At 49.8% G+C, this 18,557-nt stretch overlaps 1 protein-coding gene and 1 long non-coding RNA gene across 2 annotated transcripts in view; one reads left to right on the forward strand and one right to left on the reverse strand.

The window, feature by feature from the left end:
* Positions 1–2,071: 2,071 nt before the first annotated feature.
* On the reverse strand, positions 2,072–17,401 carry FOSL2 (FOS like 2, AP-1 transcription factor subunit). The gene is made up of 4 exons (XM_085219401.1): positions 17,259–17,401; positions 12,389–12,643; positions 9,112–9,219; positions 2,072–7,681 (listed from the first exon to the last, which is right to left on the reverse strand). The coding sequence occupies exons 1-4, from the start codon at positions 17,355–17,357 to the stop codon at positions 7,172–7,174; spliced, it is 972 nt and encodes a 323-aa protein (XP_085075527.1). The 5' UTR covers positions 17,358–17,401; the 3' UTR covers positions 2,072–7,171.
* LOC146544911 (uncharacterized) overlaps positions 15,479–18,557 on the forward strand; it is a 37,968-nt gene continuing 34,889 nt past the window's right edge. Inside the window, exons 1-2 of the long non-coding RNA XR_014882041.1 lie at positions 15,479–16,687; positions 16,783–18,110. This is a non-coding gene — a long non-coding RNA (uncharacterized LOC146544911). The remainder of the gene's footprint in view (positions 16,688–16,782; positions 18,111–18,557) is intronic.

Genomic DNA, 18,557 nt, shown 5'->3' on the forward strand with positions numbered 1-18,557 from the left:
GTTCTTGCCATAAAAGCTTTGGTTGGGTTTCTCCTCCACTGAGGAGCAGCAGAGAGCACAAGCTTAACTATACCAGGTGTGTATAGAAAGAAACCTCTGAACCTTTAAGATCAGGCTGCCCTCTTATACTTTCCAGAGATAAACCTTTTTTCTTGTTATTTCACTGAGAAATGTGACTGTGAGGAAAACTCAGGGACAAGTCTTGTGCAAGGGGGAAGGAACAGGCAAAAGGCAGTTGGGATCATCTCTTAATGCATGTACACAGTAAATATGCTATCAGGCCATCAACTCATCATGACACAAGCATTGTAACTGATGATTTCTGTGTCCTTTCTTTGCAGAAGGAACAGACACCCTCCTGTCCAGCACAGTTCCACCAGGGAGCAAACAGCTGCCCCACAATAACACCCAGGTCCCTCACTTGCACAACAAGATCTGGGCATTGCAGGGTGGGGGGAGATGAGCCTGTTTCTAAATGAGGGGGAATTCCCTACATGGAGTGAAGATCTAAATAAAAGAAGATGAGGATGCTGGGAAAAACACAACATCCATGTCAGCGTAGTAGAATTCAGCCTCCCCCAACTAGAAGACTGGAATGGAAAATGAAATGGAAAATGGTTTGCTCGGTTGTGTAATTTCATCCTTCAAAACCAAATTATGGCACCTGGTGTGGACATTCCAGAGCCTGTAAGCTAATGATGACGAAAGATCATTGCAACCAGTTGGTGCTGGGAAGAAATCAGGTAGGAGGCCTAGTCTTGCAAATAGCACTTGCAGACAAGCAACATTAACCCCTTTGGAAGGTCACTGCAAGCTACCAGGACCTTAGGGAGCACCCCAGGGTGGCAGGAGGCAAGCAAGGATGTATCCTTCTGCTTGTCATTTTGGGGAGGGTGCAGGGAATGCTGCCAGAAGAGCCGGTTTGACAGACCTTGGGGCTGGCCTATATGCACCAGTGTAATGGCAAAGCCCTTGGTGAGGCAGGAATCGCTTCAGGCATTCCCCTTCAAGAAAGCTTGCATGTAGTAGGAGATCAAATGGGGACTCCCCTGTGCCTGAGGCTCTGTAGAGACAGATATTAAAAGATGGGTCCTTCAGCAAATTTCCTTATAATTGCCACTCCCTCACCCCCCAGAATAACTACTTTTCCTTCAGCTCCATCAGGACAAATAAATCTGGAAGAAGCCTCTCGGAGGCTTTTCCTCACCCTCTGCATCCTCAGCACCATGGGGCATCCCAAAGTTGTCTCCAGCTCTACAGCCTGTGTTGTCCTACAACAACTTCATGTCAGCTTTCCTACAATATGGATTCCTGACTGCTGAGCTCACTTCACGCAGGCATGTGCACGTATTCCCCATTCTGGTGACTGATACCTTCAGCATTCCCCATGACTTCACAAATATTTCCATACACAAGCCACATAACTTGCACCGACATCTCTCATCACCTTCCCCTATGGCACTGTGAGAACAGAGTGAAGAAAGAGGGAGGACAGGGACCAGCAGGAAGCCAAAGCAGACATTACTCCTAAGGAAACCCATGAGTAACGAGCAGCTTGGCCCGACGCCATGTTGGCTAACAATGACTCACCCAACATCTCCTCCCCACCACGGTATTTTTACTTGAATATGACATCCTCCACTCCTAACCTGTGGTGTCTGGGTTTCCACTCCAGACTGCAGCTTTTCCCAGGTGAGCAAGGCAATTCTATATTAACCTCCTTCTCTCTGCCAGTGAGGCAGCCGTGGTGTCCACCCCACCCCAAGCTTTCAGAGCAGAAGCTTTGAGTCTTTCTGGCTGAAGCAGTGGATTAAAAAATAAAATAATAAGGTCACCTCAGCATGCATTTTCTAGCTCTATCCCTTTCCTTTTGAAGCAAAGAAAGGATTAATGCATTATTTGCCTTTTAGCCCAGGTGGTCTGCTCTGCTAGCCTCTGCCCCATTTACTATTGTTGCTGCTAACAGCTGTCTAGATTGCAGCTGCTCTAATGAAAAAAGCACTGAAATGTACTACAGCCAGGCACCTGGCAATGCTGTACCCATTTGTTCATATGGAAGGAACATGCGAGCTTTTAATTGTTCATGGCAAAGGGAGCTTTTTAATGACTTCAATTAACAGAGAGAGAAGAACTCCAGTTAGCTCTTGCTATACAAAAGTGTCCACAATGTCATTAAAACAAGATTTACAAGTGTCATAACTCTCAGCAGCATAGTCAACAATAACAGCCAATCATTACAACTGAGCACCAAAGGAGAAGGGGGGGAACCATCACACCAAGTAACAGGAAGGAAAGAAAGGAGAATGGGGGAGGGAGTGCAGAGGAAAAAAGAAAAGTCATTTTTCTTTTCAGTCTAAATTGATTTTATTCTACAAAATGCTACTCAGTTAAAATTTTAAAAGCAAAACCATTTTAATATGTTCTTTCTTCCATAGCAGCAAGCTTTCTCTAACAAGCTTTTTGTTTTAGTGCAAATACTGTAGGCCTGTATTACAGTAAAGTAACAAGAACAGAGAAGAGACAGCACCAGAGAGAACACCTCAGAACTGAGATTCTCCAGGACTGCAAGAACGATACCAAGATCACAGCGAGCAAAGAAGGGTTCCAATTCAGTAGTCACCTTTAAGAACCTCCTTGGCAGAAACTATTCCACTGCAGACAAAAAAAAAAAAAAAAAAAAAGAAAAAAAAAAAGAAAAAAGAAAAAAGAAAAAAGAAAAAAGAAAAACCACGAGCTAAAACTTTTGAGGAAAAAAAAAAAGATGATGGTGCCCCCAAACCTTCAATAATCCTCATGGTCGCATATTAATCGCTGAGGCTCAATTCCATCTCTGACATCCACTCTGCAGCAGCAAAATGCTACCAATGCTTTCCATTTCCCCAGGGAAGTGGAACCAGAATCAGGCCCTTTTTATGTCTGAGGATCTTAAAGTAGACTTTAGTGACACTAGTAACTTATCGCTCTAATAAAGATGCACTATCCCTTATTGATGTTACTTTGAACTACACAGTATATCAAGATATATACAACATTTTATCCTCTCACTGAGCAAAAACAATTGGATACTTATTTTCTACACATTTTAATATGGTTTTAATATCAAGTAACCACAAACAAGAAAGTGGAATAACCCTTTAATCATACAGGATAGGAGGGGAACAATTAAGTAAAACAGGATGGAACTTTATTATTATCTTGTATTCTGAGATTTCTCCTCAACTCCACTTACTGTTCACAGAGGAATGATAATGTGATAATGCATCTTTTTTTTTTTTTTTTTTTTTTTTTACATTTTATACAGACAGTGAAACCCAGAATCTTTTATTTAAAGAATTAAAAAAAAACCTAAAAAAAGAAGAAAATTGGAATATTTTAATGCTTTCTTTATTATATCCAAGTCTTGAACAAGAAAAAAAAAAAAGATGTAAACATGATAAATAAATAAGAAATAAAATGTAGATTGTTCCCCTCACCTCTTAAAATGTTTGACTTGGCCTTCCTAATGAAAATGAACTTCTAAGTGTCATAACAATAAGATTTCTTACATTTCAGAAGTCTTTCTTGGAATGAACAAAAAAAAAAAAAAAATCAAAACAAAAAGCAGAAAAGCAACAACCAAACACCAGGAATGCAAGTTGGGAGGATGTTAAATTAATGGCAGGCAGATCTGCTAGAGCAGGCACAGAACGGCTGCCTGCCAATAAATAATAAGATACCAGGGAGAAGAGGGGTGTCTTAGGTTTGTTTGTTTTCTTTTCATTTAGGATAAAGGCCAGGTGGATCCTACATACAGTAAGCAGCAAAATTAAAGGTTCAGATGAACTAAGTAGATCATTTAAATAATAATTATAAAAAACACAACAGAGAGCTACTACTGTCCCCAGCAGGTTGGTCCCAAATACCGTCACACCACAAGCAGTTTGAGACTAACCCATTTCCACACCTATGAGAAAGGAATGGATGAAGGCAGTGCCACAACCAGGGAGGGAGGAAGGAAGAATGAGGGCAAAGCTGGAATGCTGAACATTGCCTGGAAGCCAAGGGTCTCCTTCAAGCAGCTGCTACTGCCACTCCTAGTTGGGCACTGATTAACTTCAGATGTTGCTGGATGTTTCACTGGGCCAGTCACTAAGGGGTCAGTTCAAGACCAGCTGAAATTCCCAGGGCCTTTTTCTACCAACTTCAACAACTTTTGCTCAGAAACTGACCCACCATCCCCAGTATGTGCAGAAGAACATGGAGACTCTGTACGTTTAGGAATCTCTGGGGAAGGTACTCAAGGCAAATACAGTTTGTGGACTGGGGAAGACGCTCAATTCCCAAAAGCACACCAATAAACCTGTAAAGAATTTCGCAGGGCCAGACCAAAACAGCAGGAGACTTCAAGCTGTACCTGTCTGCGAGCAACTAAACAAAGGTAATGCTGATCCACTAAATACAAAAGGCAGAAGACCAGCGAGCTCAACACAGACATCCTCTAAGAGGTTTGAGGGAGAGAACAGGCAGGCACAAGGTATTCAGGGCTCTTTCAAGTAGCAGAAAGTGATTCTCTTTTCAGGGCAGTTTCAAATTGCTCCCCACCAGTATCATAGGACAGAAAAGGAGATGTTCCTGTCCTACCTCTAAGAAGATCAATGACAGGTCAACATGCAGTGGGCATGAGCCAGCTGCAGCTCCTTCCAGCAACAATTCAGGGAGCAAAAGCTAAGGTAGGAATCACTGACTTCCTCGGGATACATGCCTCTCCCATGGGAATGGGGAGCAGGTATGGATGAGTGGCGAGTCCCTAACATGAGAACTGTCAATATAGGGAAAAACAAATAAACAAACAAAAAAGCCCACTCAGGTTAACTTGTAGAGACCAATCTGGGCTATCACAGAGGACTATGTCAAATGTGAAAACAAACATCTCTGGTTGCTAGGATGGCAATTGTAGGCTGGCAGATGTGGGGATAGAGTACAAGGAAGGCCACACCTAAGGATTTTTTCATAAAGCCTCTACTTTATTAAAAAAAAGTTTTGATGATCATGTGAGGGGAGAATTCCTTTATCAACTTTAGTTATTGTAAGAGATCAATTTGAAACTTCTAGCACTAGTGTAACAATGGAAATATTTAAGCAACAATGGAAAAACCTGCATTACTGAATCAGTTTTACAAAGGAAAAAGGTCAACCATCTTTCTATTGCAGCAGTTCTTGCAAATAACTCGGTTTAAAATAATAATAATAATAATAATAATAATAATAAAAAACAAAACAGCCAAATAGTGTCCCTTTGAAATGATTAAAGGAATAGGCAGTGACCAGAGTTTGAGGGAATCCAGACCACCTGAGCAAAGGCCTGCCTGCACAAGACTGGGCCCTATTAATTCCCAGTAGAGTTGGCAGGAGCTGCAGCAGTTCAGCATCTCACAGCACTGACCCCGTCATTACATTTTTCATTTCTCCAGGTCCAGCCTGACCAAGAAATTCCCAAGTTTCCGCCAATTTAAAGACAATAATAACGAAGAAAATCTCACAATAAATAGCTGCCATCACAGCTTCAACAGGCTGGACTGAAGAGCCATCCCCTAAGCAACTTAACTGGCAAGCAGAGCTATCCTCATGTGCACAAGTCATGGTACATCAGTGCCTTGACACCTATGGGAACTGAGTTTGGCTCCAAGCAAGAACAGTTTCACACATTATTGTTCTCAGCAGTGAACTTCAGCACTTGTGCACTCTGTAAGAACTTACTACTAGAAGCCAAGCCCACACGCTGGAGAAGACAGGGACCCAATGCTGGTGGAAGAGCCCTCTGATTTGTTTTTGGTCCTTAGGCCAGTCAACCCCAGCAAAACCAGATCAACTACACTGCAAATACAAAAAAGCAACAGAGGCCAGAGACCAAGGTGCAAAAAATGGTAACTGATTTTTCTCCAATGTCAACTTGTCAGTCACACCAGATGTTATTAGAACTTCAGCTACACCACTGCTGCCTGGCCAGGAGTGCCTCAAGGCCTGTGCTGTGCTGGAGGCTGGACTCCTGCCTTCCTCCAGCCTCGGAAACTGAGCTCTGAGTAAACTCCACCAGCAAGTATCAACTGTGTGGAAGCGTGCTGCCGTGTTCACAAGGAAAGTCAACAAGGGCACAACAAAATCCCTTCACACTCCTAACCACTGCCAGTCTCCACAGCACTACCTCTTTTGGTAGTATGTTCTGCAAATATTACCAAGGAGAGGGGACAATTTTACTAACAGGAAGAGATCAGCATCTGAGTCAGGGACCCTGATGGGAAGGAAGATGCAATACTCCCTAGAGAACGAGCAGCCCAGGAGAACTAAACAAGTCCAGCAGCAGATTTGGTATTACCAAACTGTGGCTAAAATCCTGCCAAAGACACTGCTAAGGCCAACTCAGCAGCTTTTCTGATGCCACTTCGGCCCTGAGATGCTAACTTGGTTTTTGAGGAGCCCAAGGGGATAAGTATATCTACTCGTTAAGAAAAAAAAGTCCTCCATGTGAGCCTCCTGTTCTCTCCGTTTACTGTGTCTGTGTCACAGATAATGAGCTCTGCCCTTGCCACTGAGCCCTTGGGCTCCTCTTGGCCACCCCCCCACCAGGCATCCCCTTCCCAGCTAGGCAACCGTGCATGTTTCCCACAGCCTGTCCCAAGAAAGATCCTAACAAGCCTTTAGAGTACAGATCAACGGGATGAAATGTCATAGGATCGACAACATTGGAAATGATAGGCAGAGAGAGACAGGGGGAAAGAAGAAGTTGTAAGGTAACTAACCAGAAAGATCTAAGCACAGAGCATAACCGATTAGATCAATTCACAAAGGAAAGGGATGGCTAGCAACTGTCTGCAGCTCGCTTTCAGTCCTGGCCAGGAATGCTCCCCAAGTCCACTATGGTGCCGAGACGAGATTTCCATTGGCAGACCCTACAGAGGAGACACTGCCCTCTCCAATCAGTCCTGGTGCTTCAGTCCCACCCTTGCCATTTCCTGCCTCCAGGGAGCTGGCGTTGGTCCTCGCTCTCCTTCCTGGAGCTGCAGCATTTCCCCATTCTTGTTCTTGCTGCCCTTGTGCTTGAACGATCCTGTGCCTGTCTCTAATCCCATGGAGGGGTCTCTCCATGGAGCTGGGCGGGGGATGTAACACACTGGCAATGGGGGGCCTAAGGGGATTACAATGCCAGCAAGGTGGGAGAGTTCAAGGAATCCGAGGACTGGTCACCACTGCTGCTGCTCCTCCGGTGAGCTTTGGAGCAGGACTCGGACGGGGAGAGAGGAGACTCCTGATCCAAAACGTTGGGGTAGGTGAACACCAAGTTGGAGGAACCAGGAGTGATGGCTGGTGTTGAGGTCACCACGATGGGAGTGTTGAGTGCCTCCTCCCCATAATAACCTCCAGCAATGCTGATGGGCTTAATGACAGACCTCTGAGCTTTGTCAAGGACCAAAGAGGAAGATGGGATCTCTTCCTCCACAGGCTCCTGCTTCACCACCACTGCTCCGCTCGCTCCAGTCCGAACGCTCTGGAGGCTGCTGGTTGGTGGGCTCCGACGTTCCTCAGGGCTGATTTTACACACAGGGCTGTGAGCAACCAGCATGAACTCTAGTTTCTCCTTCTCCTTCTGGAGCTCAGCAATCTCTTTTTGAAGCACTGACTTTTCCTCCTCCAGCACCTCAGTTTCCTGCAGATAAAAATGGAATAAGTAAGTATCTGAGGTTCGGGCACTGCTCCTGACCTAAAACATGGCCATCAAGTCCAGCTCCCAGCTGGCGTGGGCAGATACACCCCAGCCTCTTCAAGCAAGGTATTTGCTAGTTCAGCATTTTGCACTTCCTGTGTCTACCTGAATGCTATTTCCAATCTAGGGGATATAAATGGTCTTCTCATGAGCTCACCTTTGCTATTTCATGGATGGTTTCTACAACTCTTGTCTTGTTCTGTGGCTTAAAATACCTCTTCTCCCTTGCTGTCTACTTGAGAGACACCTTAGCAGAGAGGATTCAGATCCTCTACCATTGGGTTTTGTCTTAAGGTTAAATTATGTTCTTTTCATTTCCTAGATGCAGATAGTATAAACCTATCTCAACTGTTTTCATTTTCTTTTAGTATCTCATACTCTAGATGAGGCCTTGCCTGTGACTTGTGCAAAAGATTAACACTTTCATCTTCACTGTTTTATCCCTTGATGCATCCCAGGATTACTCCATTTACCTTTCCCACGATGGTGTAACACTGATGGCTCATAGTCAATCTGTGAGCAATTAGTATTTTCCTGTGTGAGGAGCTTGCAGAAGTATTCACCCTCAATTTGTCAGGATATGACCTCCTAGTTTGTACTCCTCTCACTTATATTAGTTTAGTCATGAGAATCCTTAAATTCTTCCCATAGGCTGTCCAGCTTCCCCTGCACTGAGAATACCTCCCAGATTTGAGTCAGCAGCACATTTCACCGATGTGCTTTCACAGCTGTGATTCTCAATAAGCTCAAACAGAACCAAGCCCAGGCTGCTTCTTGAAGAGGAGTGCTGGAATCTCTACAGACTCTGTTAATGCAACCCATCCTTGTCTACTCTTCAGCCAGTGTCTTACCCACCTCATAGTTCTTGCACTCATCCCTACCCTCTTTAACTTAATTATTCCCCTACGGCACCAAACCATACATTTTTGCATTGCTCCCCTTGAATTACACCCACCAGAGACAGGTTAGTCTAAAGGATGTAACTTAGAGAAGTACATATAACACTGCCTCACTTTCTCCTGTTTTCAGGTGATACTAGAGTCTTGTGTGCTTTCAAAGGTTTCATCTGAAGCGCACAGCATATTTATTTCCACTTACGGAAAGAGACCTGGATTAGGGAGATACATGTTGGTCAGCAGGCTGTATGGGAAGAGACCTCCTAGGATGTTTTGGGCAGCAAGTGAGAAGAACTTAGGCTGCTGAGCCCTCACCACTGCTGACACAAGAGCAATGCAACTGGGCAGTCCTGGAAGGGGAAGGCAGAACGCATTTTACAGCATCTTCCCTAGATAGGTTGGTAGAGAGAGCAACACCCTGCAAGCTGGTCCGAAGGGCAGGCAACAAGGAGGGAGAAATGCATGCAGAGCACGTACCGCCTGGAGTTTCTCTGTTAGCTCTCGGCGCCTGTTACGACATTTAGCAGCTGCCAGCTTGTTCCTCTCTCTCCGGATCCTTCGCTTCTCTTCTTCCTCGGGCGACAGCTATGGGCAAGTGCCAAGAAAACCCACAATCAGATCTGAGCAAGGCATTCCTTGAAGTTTGTGAGGATTTAACCGCAACGCAAAGAAAAAAAGGCCTGATCCAGCAGGATGCTCAGCACTCCCCCTCTCCACTGATGTCAGCAGAAGATGAAAGCGCCCAGTATCTCTGCTAGCACCAGGTCTTAGCACAAGGGTGAGGAGAAGGCAGAGTGGGGAGCAGTGGTGGGAGATTGTGTAAGAGGACAGTGAATCTGCAACAAGGCCAAACAGATAAAAGATGCTCTGATTGTTTCACAACTTGGGTGGTACATTAAGCAAAACCAGAGTGCGATGTTGTAAGCGCCTCTTTCTTGAAAGAAATTATCTGCTGCTTCCCACACAAAAATAGTTGTTAACTTGAAGGTCGGGGATGAGGTGGGGGGGAGAGAGGGAGATCAGCAGAGCTCTCATGATGTCTGTGAAGCAACAATTATTTATACCACCCCAAAGTCTGACCTCAGATTTTCAAGCACTCGGCGTGATAACAGACTGCTTTTCACATCAGCAGGCAAGGCTCCAGTGATACCAAGGGCTTCCTGAGGCCAGCTGACATCCTCACTGATATAAGTCAGGAGTGATTCCGTAGAAACCCATAGAGTTACACTCTTGCAACACCAGAGGAAGTAAGCAGGAGCCCGCAGGATCTGGTGAGGTCAGGCCTAGCTTTGGGGATTTGAGATGAGCTCTTATAAACTCCAGCAGTGGTAACCAGAGCACCCACGCCACGTCCTGCTCTGCTCAGGGCTGACCTTACACTGGTATTGCCGTGACTGAACCCAAAACCAGGATGAGTGCTCTGCAAGGTGCTTGTTGGCAAGGGATAGGAAATAAATAAATAAATAAATAAATAAATAAAATAAAAAAAAGAAAACTCCCTTCTCATAGAAGCTTTCAGTTTTAGTATTTTCAGAGATGTCAAAATTGCAAACAAGATTATCTTCCTGCTGCCTTTTCATTTTTGCATTAGTTTTATTCTAACCTCATTCTGGTTTGTTTTGGTTTAGTTTATTTCCCTAATTTTGATCTCCACAGTTTCAGGGAGTTTACTTCAGCCGCTGGGCATTCCCCTCTCTCTGTTCTGCTTTTTTCAGACTCTTCTGCGTGGTGGCAACAATTTCACCAGCAGGCAGCGCACCTCTGGGCGCACACTAAGGGACAGAGGCACTTCTGCTGCTATTTGGGACTCCAGGACAAGGACTTTGGGCCTGAGAGCTCCTCTACCAGTAGGTAACGGCGTCTGTCCTGGGACAGGAGCACCTCCCTCTGTGGGTTTTGGTACCCTCAGCCCCGTAAGAAGCCCCAGCAGGCAACCCAGCATGGCTCTGACTGCTCCATTTGCAGCCTGTAGGTATGCAGGATAAAATATATTTGTGCAATTGTATCCATAATGCAAAGCATCAGACATGCATATGAACTCTGGGATGATTCCAGGCCTCTGTGTGTGGTTTTCAGGAGCACAGATCTCACTGAAAGACATTGGGACCAAAATGAGTCTTCTCAGGGCCTTTAGTCATTTGTAAGTTATCTATCTCAAAAGTTATGTTTTCTTAAAAAAAAAATCTCAGAGGGGGCTGAAGAGGTGAATCCGAGCCTGCTTTACATTATAATGGGTCTCAAATGGCATATTCTGTAAGCTGCACTAAATTTGTTTGCAAGCAGTTTGCTTTGGCACTCTCGGTGTCCCTGCTGCACTCACGAACTATAGCTGTCGCTTGTCCAAACCCCATGCATGCAGTCACTGGCAGAACCATTCATCAAGACAGGCTCTTTTCCTACAACGTTACACAACATTTTCCAAAAAGGCAAGCACCAGCAGTGGAAACCTGAGCCAAAGAGTCAGTGCACACAGTCTAGGTCCTGCCATAGCACGTGTCTAATCAAAGGGACTTGGATCTGAATGACCTATAGCAAATGGCCTGCAAACAAGCCACAGGCCAGGAACTGCTTGGCAGGCATCCTTCTGCAAATAACTCTGAACAACAAATAAACCAGAGAATATGGTGATCTCTTCATGGCCAATTTGTGAACACAGAGGCAGCATTTGTCAAACAAATTAGTTGCTGCTAATTATTCCCCTGGTTCTCATGAGAGCTTCCCCCAGCACTGGAACCAGCCCTGTATGCTGGGATGGTAGGTGGCTGAGCCTGGCTGAAGGGATGGCACCTATTCTGCCCAGTACATACAGGCCTGCAGTGAGCCCTTCAGATCCCAATTGGGCAATTGGGTCCTTTAGAGATCCACACCACAGAAAATAATTGGAGTGTGAATCCAAGCAGATGATGCAGAAATAACAGCAGGGCTGCTGCATCTTATTGGGAACAGGCCTCACGCAGCAGTGTTTTCATACACTGAGGGCGCACAGCGCATCCTGTTACATTTCTCTGTGGCAACCCACAGAACTGCTGCTTGAGAGCGATTTGGGGAGTTCGAGATATTTCAGACTGGCTTTACAAAGGCATGGGCAGAAGTGGGACCAGCTTCCCCACCCCACTGTGAGAATGCCACCAGGGTGGCAGCACCTGGAGGATACCCATCTTGTTGCTATGAAGAGGTCAGGGTGAGGAGATGGGTGTAGATCATAGCATCCCAAAGGTTCTCTGTGAGACTGGATGTGTTCTGGGGAGCCGTTCCTCCCTGCATGACACTGGGCACTTGTGGTATCACCCAAAGTGAGACTGGAGCAGCACAGGTGGTCACAGAGCCAACAGAAAACACCCACTGATGTAATCTAGGCATCAGTTTTGTGAACTACCTATGTAAAGCTCTGGTTGCTCAGGGGTTTCCTTCTGCCTGGAGCAGCAGAAACACTCAGACCGAAACCCAAGGCTCAACTTGAGAGTTTCACCTGCTCCTGAAACCCAGCCGCAACACAGCCTGGTGTCACAAAGCCTGTGATGGAGATCGGCTGAATCGTGTCACACACTGAGGAAGCAGCAAGAAAACCACAGTCCAGCTCAAACTGTGCATCATTTTGAGAAACACCAGCGCATGTACAGAGTGTGGGGCAGACCTCTGCTGTCCCCATGGGGCTGGGTGACACTGTGAGAGGGCAGTGGGAGACTCCCTTTGTATAGGGGAAATCTGTACACGCGCCATCGACTGCCTTGCATCCTCCTCCCCACATGGTTACCTGCTCATCTCTTCGTCTCCGTCCCACTGTGGTGCCGATGGTTTTGATCACACCTGGTCGCTGAAGGGCCGTGTGTCCGGCCACTGAGGACAGTGGTGGCAGCGGGTGGCTGTACGGGTGTGAGCGAGAATACGGGCTGGACATGGAGGTGATGACGGTGGGCTGCACCATCCACTGCAGGTCTTGGCTGGTTGTGATGGCGTTGATCGTGGGGATAAAAGCGCTGCCTGATCCTGGCATATCTACTCGAAATTTCTAAGAGGAAAGGCGGGGGAGAGAAGAGAGGGAGAGAGAATAAATTGTCAGTGAAAGCAGAACATGACACAACCTCAGAAGCTACACAGAAGGCCCCAGGAGTGGTCCCAGCAAGGACCAGAGCAGCGCCCAAAGTAAACACAGCACTGCCGGCCCAGGCCCCTACTGCATCCTGGTCTGCCCAGCGCCAAACGTTTCGCTTGTGAACTCTCTCTCGCAGCAGCCATGCCCTCACCCAGCCCTGTCCTTGTTCTCCACCTCCCCAGCATCCCCACTAGTCTTTCCAGCACAGGGCAAAAGGGGAATTAAGGAGTTTCTAGAAAAACACTTCTCTGTCAATCCAAAGAAAAGGAAGAGAAACTTGGGCTCTGAAGTGCCATTACTAAACAGAGCAAAGCCTCCTATCAAAGGATTCCCCCGAAATCCTGGCTTGGTCTGCATGAAGCTGGGTATGGAGAGAACAGCAGCTCACCTCTTGCTCAGAGGTTCTGTGCTTGCTGCACACAGTGTGAGAAGCCCGGCCCCAGGATGGTTACATGCAGGGATATGTATTTTAATAGCAGCCTATAAAATAGTTCTTAGGTTTGAGATCGGACAAGTTCCCTGCAGCTCTCTGCACTGTCTAGACAAAACAAGGCAGCAGTAAAAACCAAGGCAGTAGGTAATGATCTCCAAAATACGCATACACCTTATTTCAGACAGAGGTAAATCCATCTGGATAATATGCTGGCACTAAACTGCCAGGAAAACAATTGCTTGTCCCCGGAGGGGGAAGCAGGGGAGGAGGAATGCTTTTGTCTATGAAGAGCTCCCATCAGGAGACTTTCAATGGTGAGACTGGGCCTTACAGACAGGCACGCCTTGCTCCAGCTGCCTCCGCACCCACTGCTGAGGGCAGGGGCTCGTAGGACCCGCAGCCTGAAGCATTTAAATGGTCCTGTGAAAAACACCGGTTCTCAGGTCAGCACAGCAGCCTCCTAGGGACCCGAGAGCCCTTGCATCAGCCTGACCTCAACCCAGGTAAGTGTCCTAGATAAGAGACAGCATTTCACAGGTTTCCTTTTCAGGGTGTGCCTAGTCAAGCACCGTGCCCAAATGCTTTGTTAAAGCAAGGCTACTGCAAATAGTGTTCCACATTCTGATAGCAACAGCACTTTGGGTCAGATTTATCCAGAAGACACCCAGCTGCCAAAGCCTGCAGACCAGAAGATCCAGTTTGAACGCAGATAAATGCCAGTTTATAGCTTTGGATAGCCTTAAATCTAACAAGAAAGGACAAGAGAAGGTAGGAGTGCATCTAGTGAAGAGAGTGGGGGAACAATGCCAAGTCTCAGTGCCATCCTGTCAGCAGAAGCTACACCAGAACCTTTGAAGTTCACCTGCAGCTGGGGCCCGACACAACCTCAGTGCACCACACACATCAGTAAATGCCATCCTGATGAGCTCTGTCGATGGAGGACCAGAGCTGAGCACTATAAACACCTCAGAGGAATTTACTGGTGAAAATCTCGTTCTTTATACTCTGCCCAGTGTATGCTGTGATCACATGGCCCACAAGAGGACGGCTCAGTGACTCCACAGTCATCACATCATTATGAAGAGATCTGAACTTCACAGTAGGGACGAAGTGCAAGACAAGTTAAACCACAGGTGCTGGCATCAAGAGATGTGGAACTGGCAGCAGAACTTCCGAGTGCCTTCCTCCACGACCTTTATCCACCTGTGCCACCACCAGCCTTCCTGCACCCAAACAGAGAGAAAGAAGCATCCTGCCTTCTTTATAGGGACGCTAGAAGATATGGCTGCACAATGCATTAAGATTTTTTGGTGCTTTGCTATGCAAAGAGAGCATTTGTGTTCCAGAGGAAAGGATCTTTGTGGTGGTGCCACACCAGTGTATCCTCCACTCACTGACCTGCTACAGACTCCCATTAGAGCCCAGGAGAGTCAGACCCATCACCAAATCAGCCATGTAAGATACAAACATCTGACACAAGTCATCCCCAAGTTACTAATCATCTGAATGTCGTTAGAGCCACTGCCAAACATCCCTTTATTTCACACAGAGGGTTTCTGCACCTCCAGCACAGGCTTCCTGGACAGCAAAGGAGGTGCTCAGCTCAGCCACATCTCCCTGCTCGCTTTCAGGCCGGGGCATGAGGCCATGCTGGCTACAGCCTGTCTGTGCCATGCCCTATTGCTGCCACCGGTTTCCTTTTTCATCCCTCAAAATATCTTAATTCCCCCAAACCCGCATTCTGTACTCTCCAGAAGCAGTATTTTCCCCAGATATTAAACAGCGGGCACACTGCTGAGCCTTTAGATACGGGTACCAGAGCTGCTGCTGGATTTTCCCTACGGTGTGCTTCCCACACGGCCAGGCCTTCCCTCCAGGACACCTCACCACAGCCGTGCCCATGTGCCTGCCCACCTCTTCACACACTGCTCCTGCTCCCAGGGGCACCCCTCCACCAGCTCTCAGCTCTCCTTATCTACAGGGACAGGTTGGGCGACAGCCAAACCACAGGGCCGCACGCACAGCACGCACTCTGCTGCTGCTCTCCACCCGATCCAAGCAACACGCAGACACAGGTACCATTACACAAGCAGAACAAGGAGCGAGGATGTTAGGAGCACAAAGAGCTGAGCCTGGCCCTGGCTCTGCCTCACCAGAGCCGGCCCCGAGGAGGCCCTGGCCCTGCTGGGAGCGACATGCTGCAGGGCATGCCCAACTTGGAAACAGAGGGATAAGGAAAACACATACCATAATACCTTCCCAAAAATCCACTCAGAAGGTGGATCAGTTAACAAATGCTCAGTTATCAATAGAGCATTTATAATATAGAGCACAGGGCCAAATCTTCTAACAAATAAAAGGCCCCAACGGTTGTCCCGTGCTGAACGCCTCCTTGGAGGACTGGACGCAGTGCTGGGATATCAGAGAGAAGTCGTCCAGTCTGAGAGCACACAAATTGTTCCCATTAGGGGCTGTGTGTACCACATGGCAAGGCAGCGATGGGGGGAATAGAGCACGGCACGCAACTTGAAAGAAAAAATGTTCCAGTGCTGTGCTGTATGGGAAAAATAATTAAAAAGCATCAAAGTTTTGGCCCAGAGACACAGTTTCCACTCAAGCATGTGACTGGTACGTCTTCCCTTGCTTTGGGAAGAAAAAAAAAAAAAAAAAAACGCTGAAGAAAAAATTTCTGCAATGCATATTTTCTGTGGTGATAAAGCCCTGCAGATCTGCCCAACCCGGAATCAGCAGAACAGCCCCATTCCTGGGGGAAGGCAGCGCTCGCATGCGATCCTAATCTACAACATCTGCAGGGACCAAGGGAAAGATGCCTCGAGATATCGCCTGCGTTCTGCGACAAAACCCTTCTGCTCCTGCCAAGTCCCGTACTGAGCCCGCGTCTGTCACCTCAGAGACCGGGCTGTGCCGTGGCACACACACACGAGGACGGGCTCCGCCAGAGCACGTGAAGGAAAAGGAGAGAAACAAAGTTAGCAGCCCCTAGGCCAGCCCGATCTCCGGGCACAGCCGGAGACTCCCCGGCTCCGCGGACGAGTGCCGAGCGCGGGACACGTGCCGGAGGAGGGAGCGGAGGGGCCGCATTGGGCCGCTGTCAGGCGGAGCGCCGGATCCCGCTCCCGGACACGGCGATGTCTGCGCTCGGCGCTGCGCGGCCCGCAGAGGGCACCCGCGAGATGCGTTCGGAGGCGGCCGGGAACCGCGGCGTCATTTCTGGTAAAACTTCTTTAATGTGAGGAATGTCACGGGCTGGTACGGTTGGCAAAGTTTAAGAGCGGACTTTTTCGTTTTGTTGTTTTTTTTGTTTTTTTTTCCCCTCCCCCCCCCCTCCTTCACAACGATCCTAAGGCTTCTCGATGGGAGGCGGCAAGGCGCTCCCGCCGCCAGCCCGTTCGCACAGACCCACTCGAGAAAGAATAGTACAGGGAGAAAGGGGGGGAGCGCAACTCTGAAAAAGCCAAAGAGTGGGGAGAGGCGGGCCGATGTAAACAAGTTATGAAATAACTTCGGTTTGTATAACTGCCCCGGTTGTGTAACGCCTTCCACCGAAGTGGTGGATTGGGACTACATAGGCAAAGAATCTATTTTTGATCGTTTTCTTAAGAAAATGGGAAGACGGGCTATGGAACGTCGCGCCCTTTGGGCCCGGCTTCGAGGAAGCCGCTCCCGTCCCCGCCGTCCCGCTCACCGCCCGAGCCCCGCAGTCGCTGACCGGAGCGGCCCCGACGGAAGCGCGCAGCCCCATACCGCCCGGAGACGGAGCGTGCGGCCGGGGCAGCAGGGCGGGGAGAGAGAGCGCCGGGGAGCCGCGGGGATAAGAGTCGGACCGTGCGTGTGCTCCGCAGGGGAGACGGCCCGGAGCGCCGCGGGACCGCTCGGAGAGCCGCTCGGCAGAGGGAAGGGGGAAAGACGGGGACCGCCGCGCTGCCGACGGGCGCTGCCCCGCCGGGAGATCCGAGCGCGGTCCCCCCGTGCCCACGCGGGTCCCAACCGTAGGGATGCGATCGCGCGGCTCCAGCCTCGAAGTCGCGTTCGCGGCGCCCACTCCACCCGAACGAGACGGGGCAGAAGCGGCCCTACCTGCTGGGCTGCGCCGGCGGAGTAGGGCTCGGGGTGTCCCGGGGAGCCGCTGCTGCCTCTGGAGGAGGTGTCGAAGCTCCCGGGATAGTCCTGGTACATGGTCCGAGGCCGGCCCGGGGGAGCCGCGTCCCCGCCTTCCCGCGCCGCGGCCGCCGCTCCCTCGCCGTCTCCCCGCCCCCTGCTCCGTGCCGACCTCTCGGGCTCTGCCTCGCGCCTCCCGCAGCCGGGGGAGAGTCCGCAGCGGGCGAAGAAAACGGGGAAAATAAAAAAGAAAAAGGAGAAAAAAAAAAAAAACAACGGAAAGCCGACCAAAAAAAAACCCACAAAACCTACGGGGGGAGCGGGCGGTGGAACGCTGCCGGGCGCCGAGCGGGGCTCAGGCGGGCGCAGCCCCGTGCGCTGCGTCCTCTCTCTCCGCGCCGCCCGAACTCGCCCCGCCGGCGGCGCGGCCCCGGCCCTGGGGCTGCGGGCGGAGCGGCTCCCGCCCCCGAACGCCCCTCGCTAAAAGCGCCGCTCCCGCGCGCGGTGACTCAGAGCCGCGGATGCCGCTCCAGCGCGGTGCCCGCCGTGACTCAGGGCACTGGCAGCGCCCGGCCCCACGCGCCGTTTATCCGGCCCCGCGCCGCCGCCGCCGCCGCCACACCATGTGCACCCGCACACGTCAAACCCGCGGCGCTACCGCCCCGCCCCCCTGGCCCGGAACCGCCCACCTGTCCCCGCGGGTGGGGACGGGCGGCGGGCGGCGCTCCCCGTGCTCCGCCCCGGCTCCGCGCCGCTCCGAGCCGCCGCTGGCGGCCCGCGCGTCCCACGTTCCGCCCTCGCTGGCCCCCAGCTCGAGCCCGCCGGCTGCCGGTAGGTTCCCGTTAATCTCTCTCCCACCCCCCCCCCGCCCAGCCGGAGCCTCTTGGTGCCGTCCACTGTCGCACTACTGTCGTTGCCAAAAATGGGCATTTGCGTCGCACTACGCCAGCGCGGGTTTCCTTGCCGCGGATGACGCGCCGCGAGAGGGATTCCCTGCTCCGCGCCGCCGCGATTTAAAGGGGCAGCGCCCTCCAAAGCCGCGGGCCCACCGGCACGGGTGCTCGGCAACCCGCGGGTTCCGCCGCCGCCTTGCAGCATCCCCTAAAAATGTAAAAAATGAATTCCGTTGTGCAACGGCGCTTCCCGCACCCAACGGAACAAGCGAGGGCTTGTCCCCTGCCCAGCCCGTCCCTGCCCCAACCCCGGGCAAACGGAGAGCGGCCCCAGGGCCCTCTGTGAGATTGACGGTGGGAACGTGTGAGCTGCCCCGTTTGCTGT

The sequence above is a fragment of the Meleagris gallopavo genome, chromosome 2 (assembly GCF_905368555.1).
Source record: "Meleagris gallopavo chromosome 2, MGAL_WU_HG_1.1, whole genome shotgun sequence".
In the NCBI taxonomy this organism is placed as follows: Eukaryota; Metazoa; Chordata; class Aves; order Galliformes; family Phasianidae; genus Meleagris; species Meleagris gallopavo.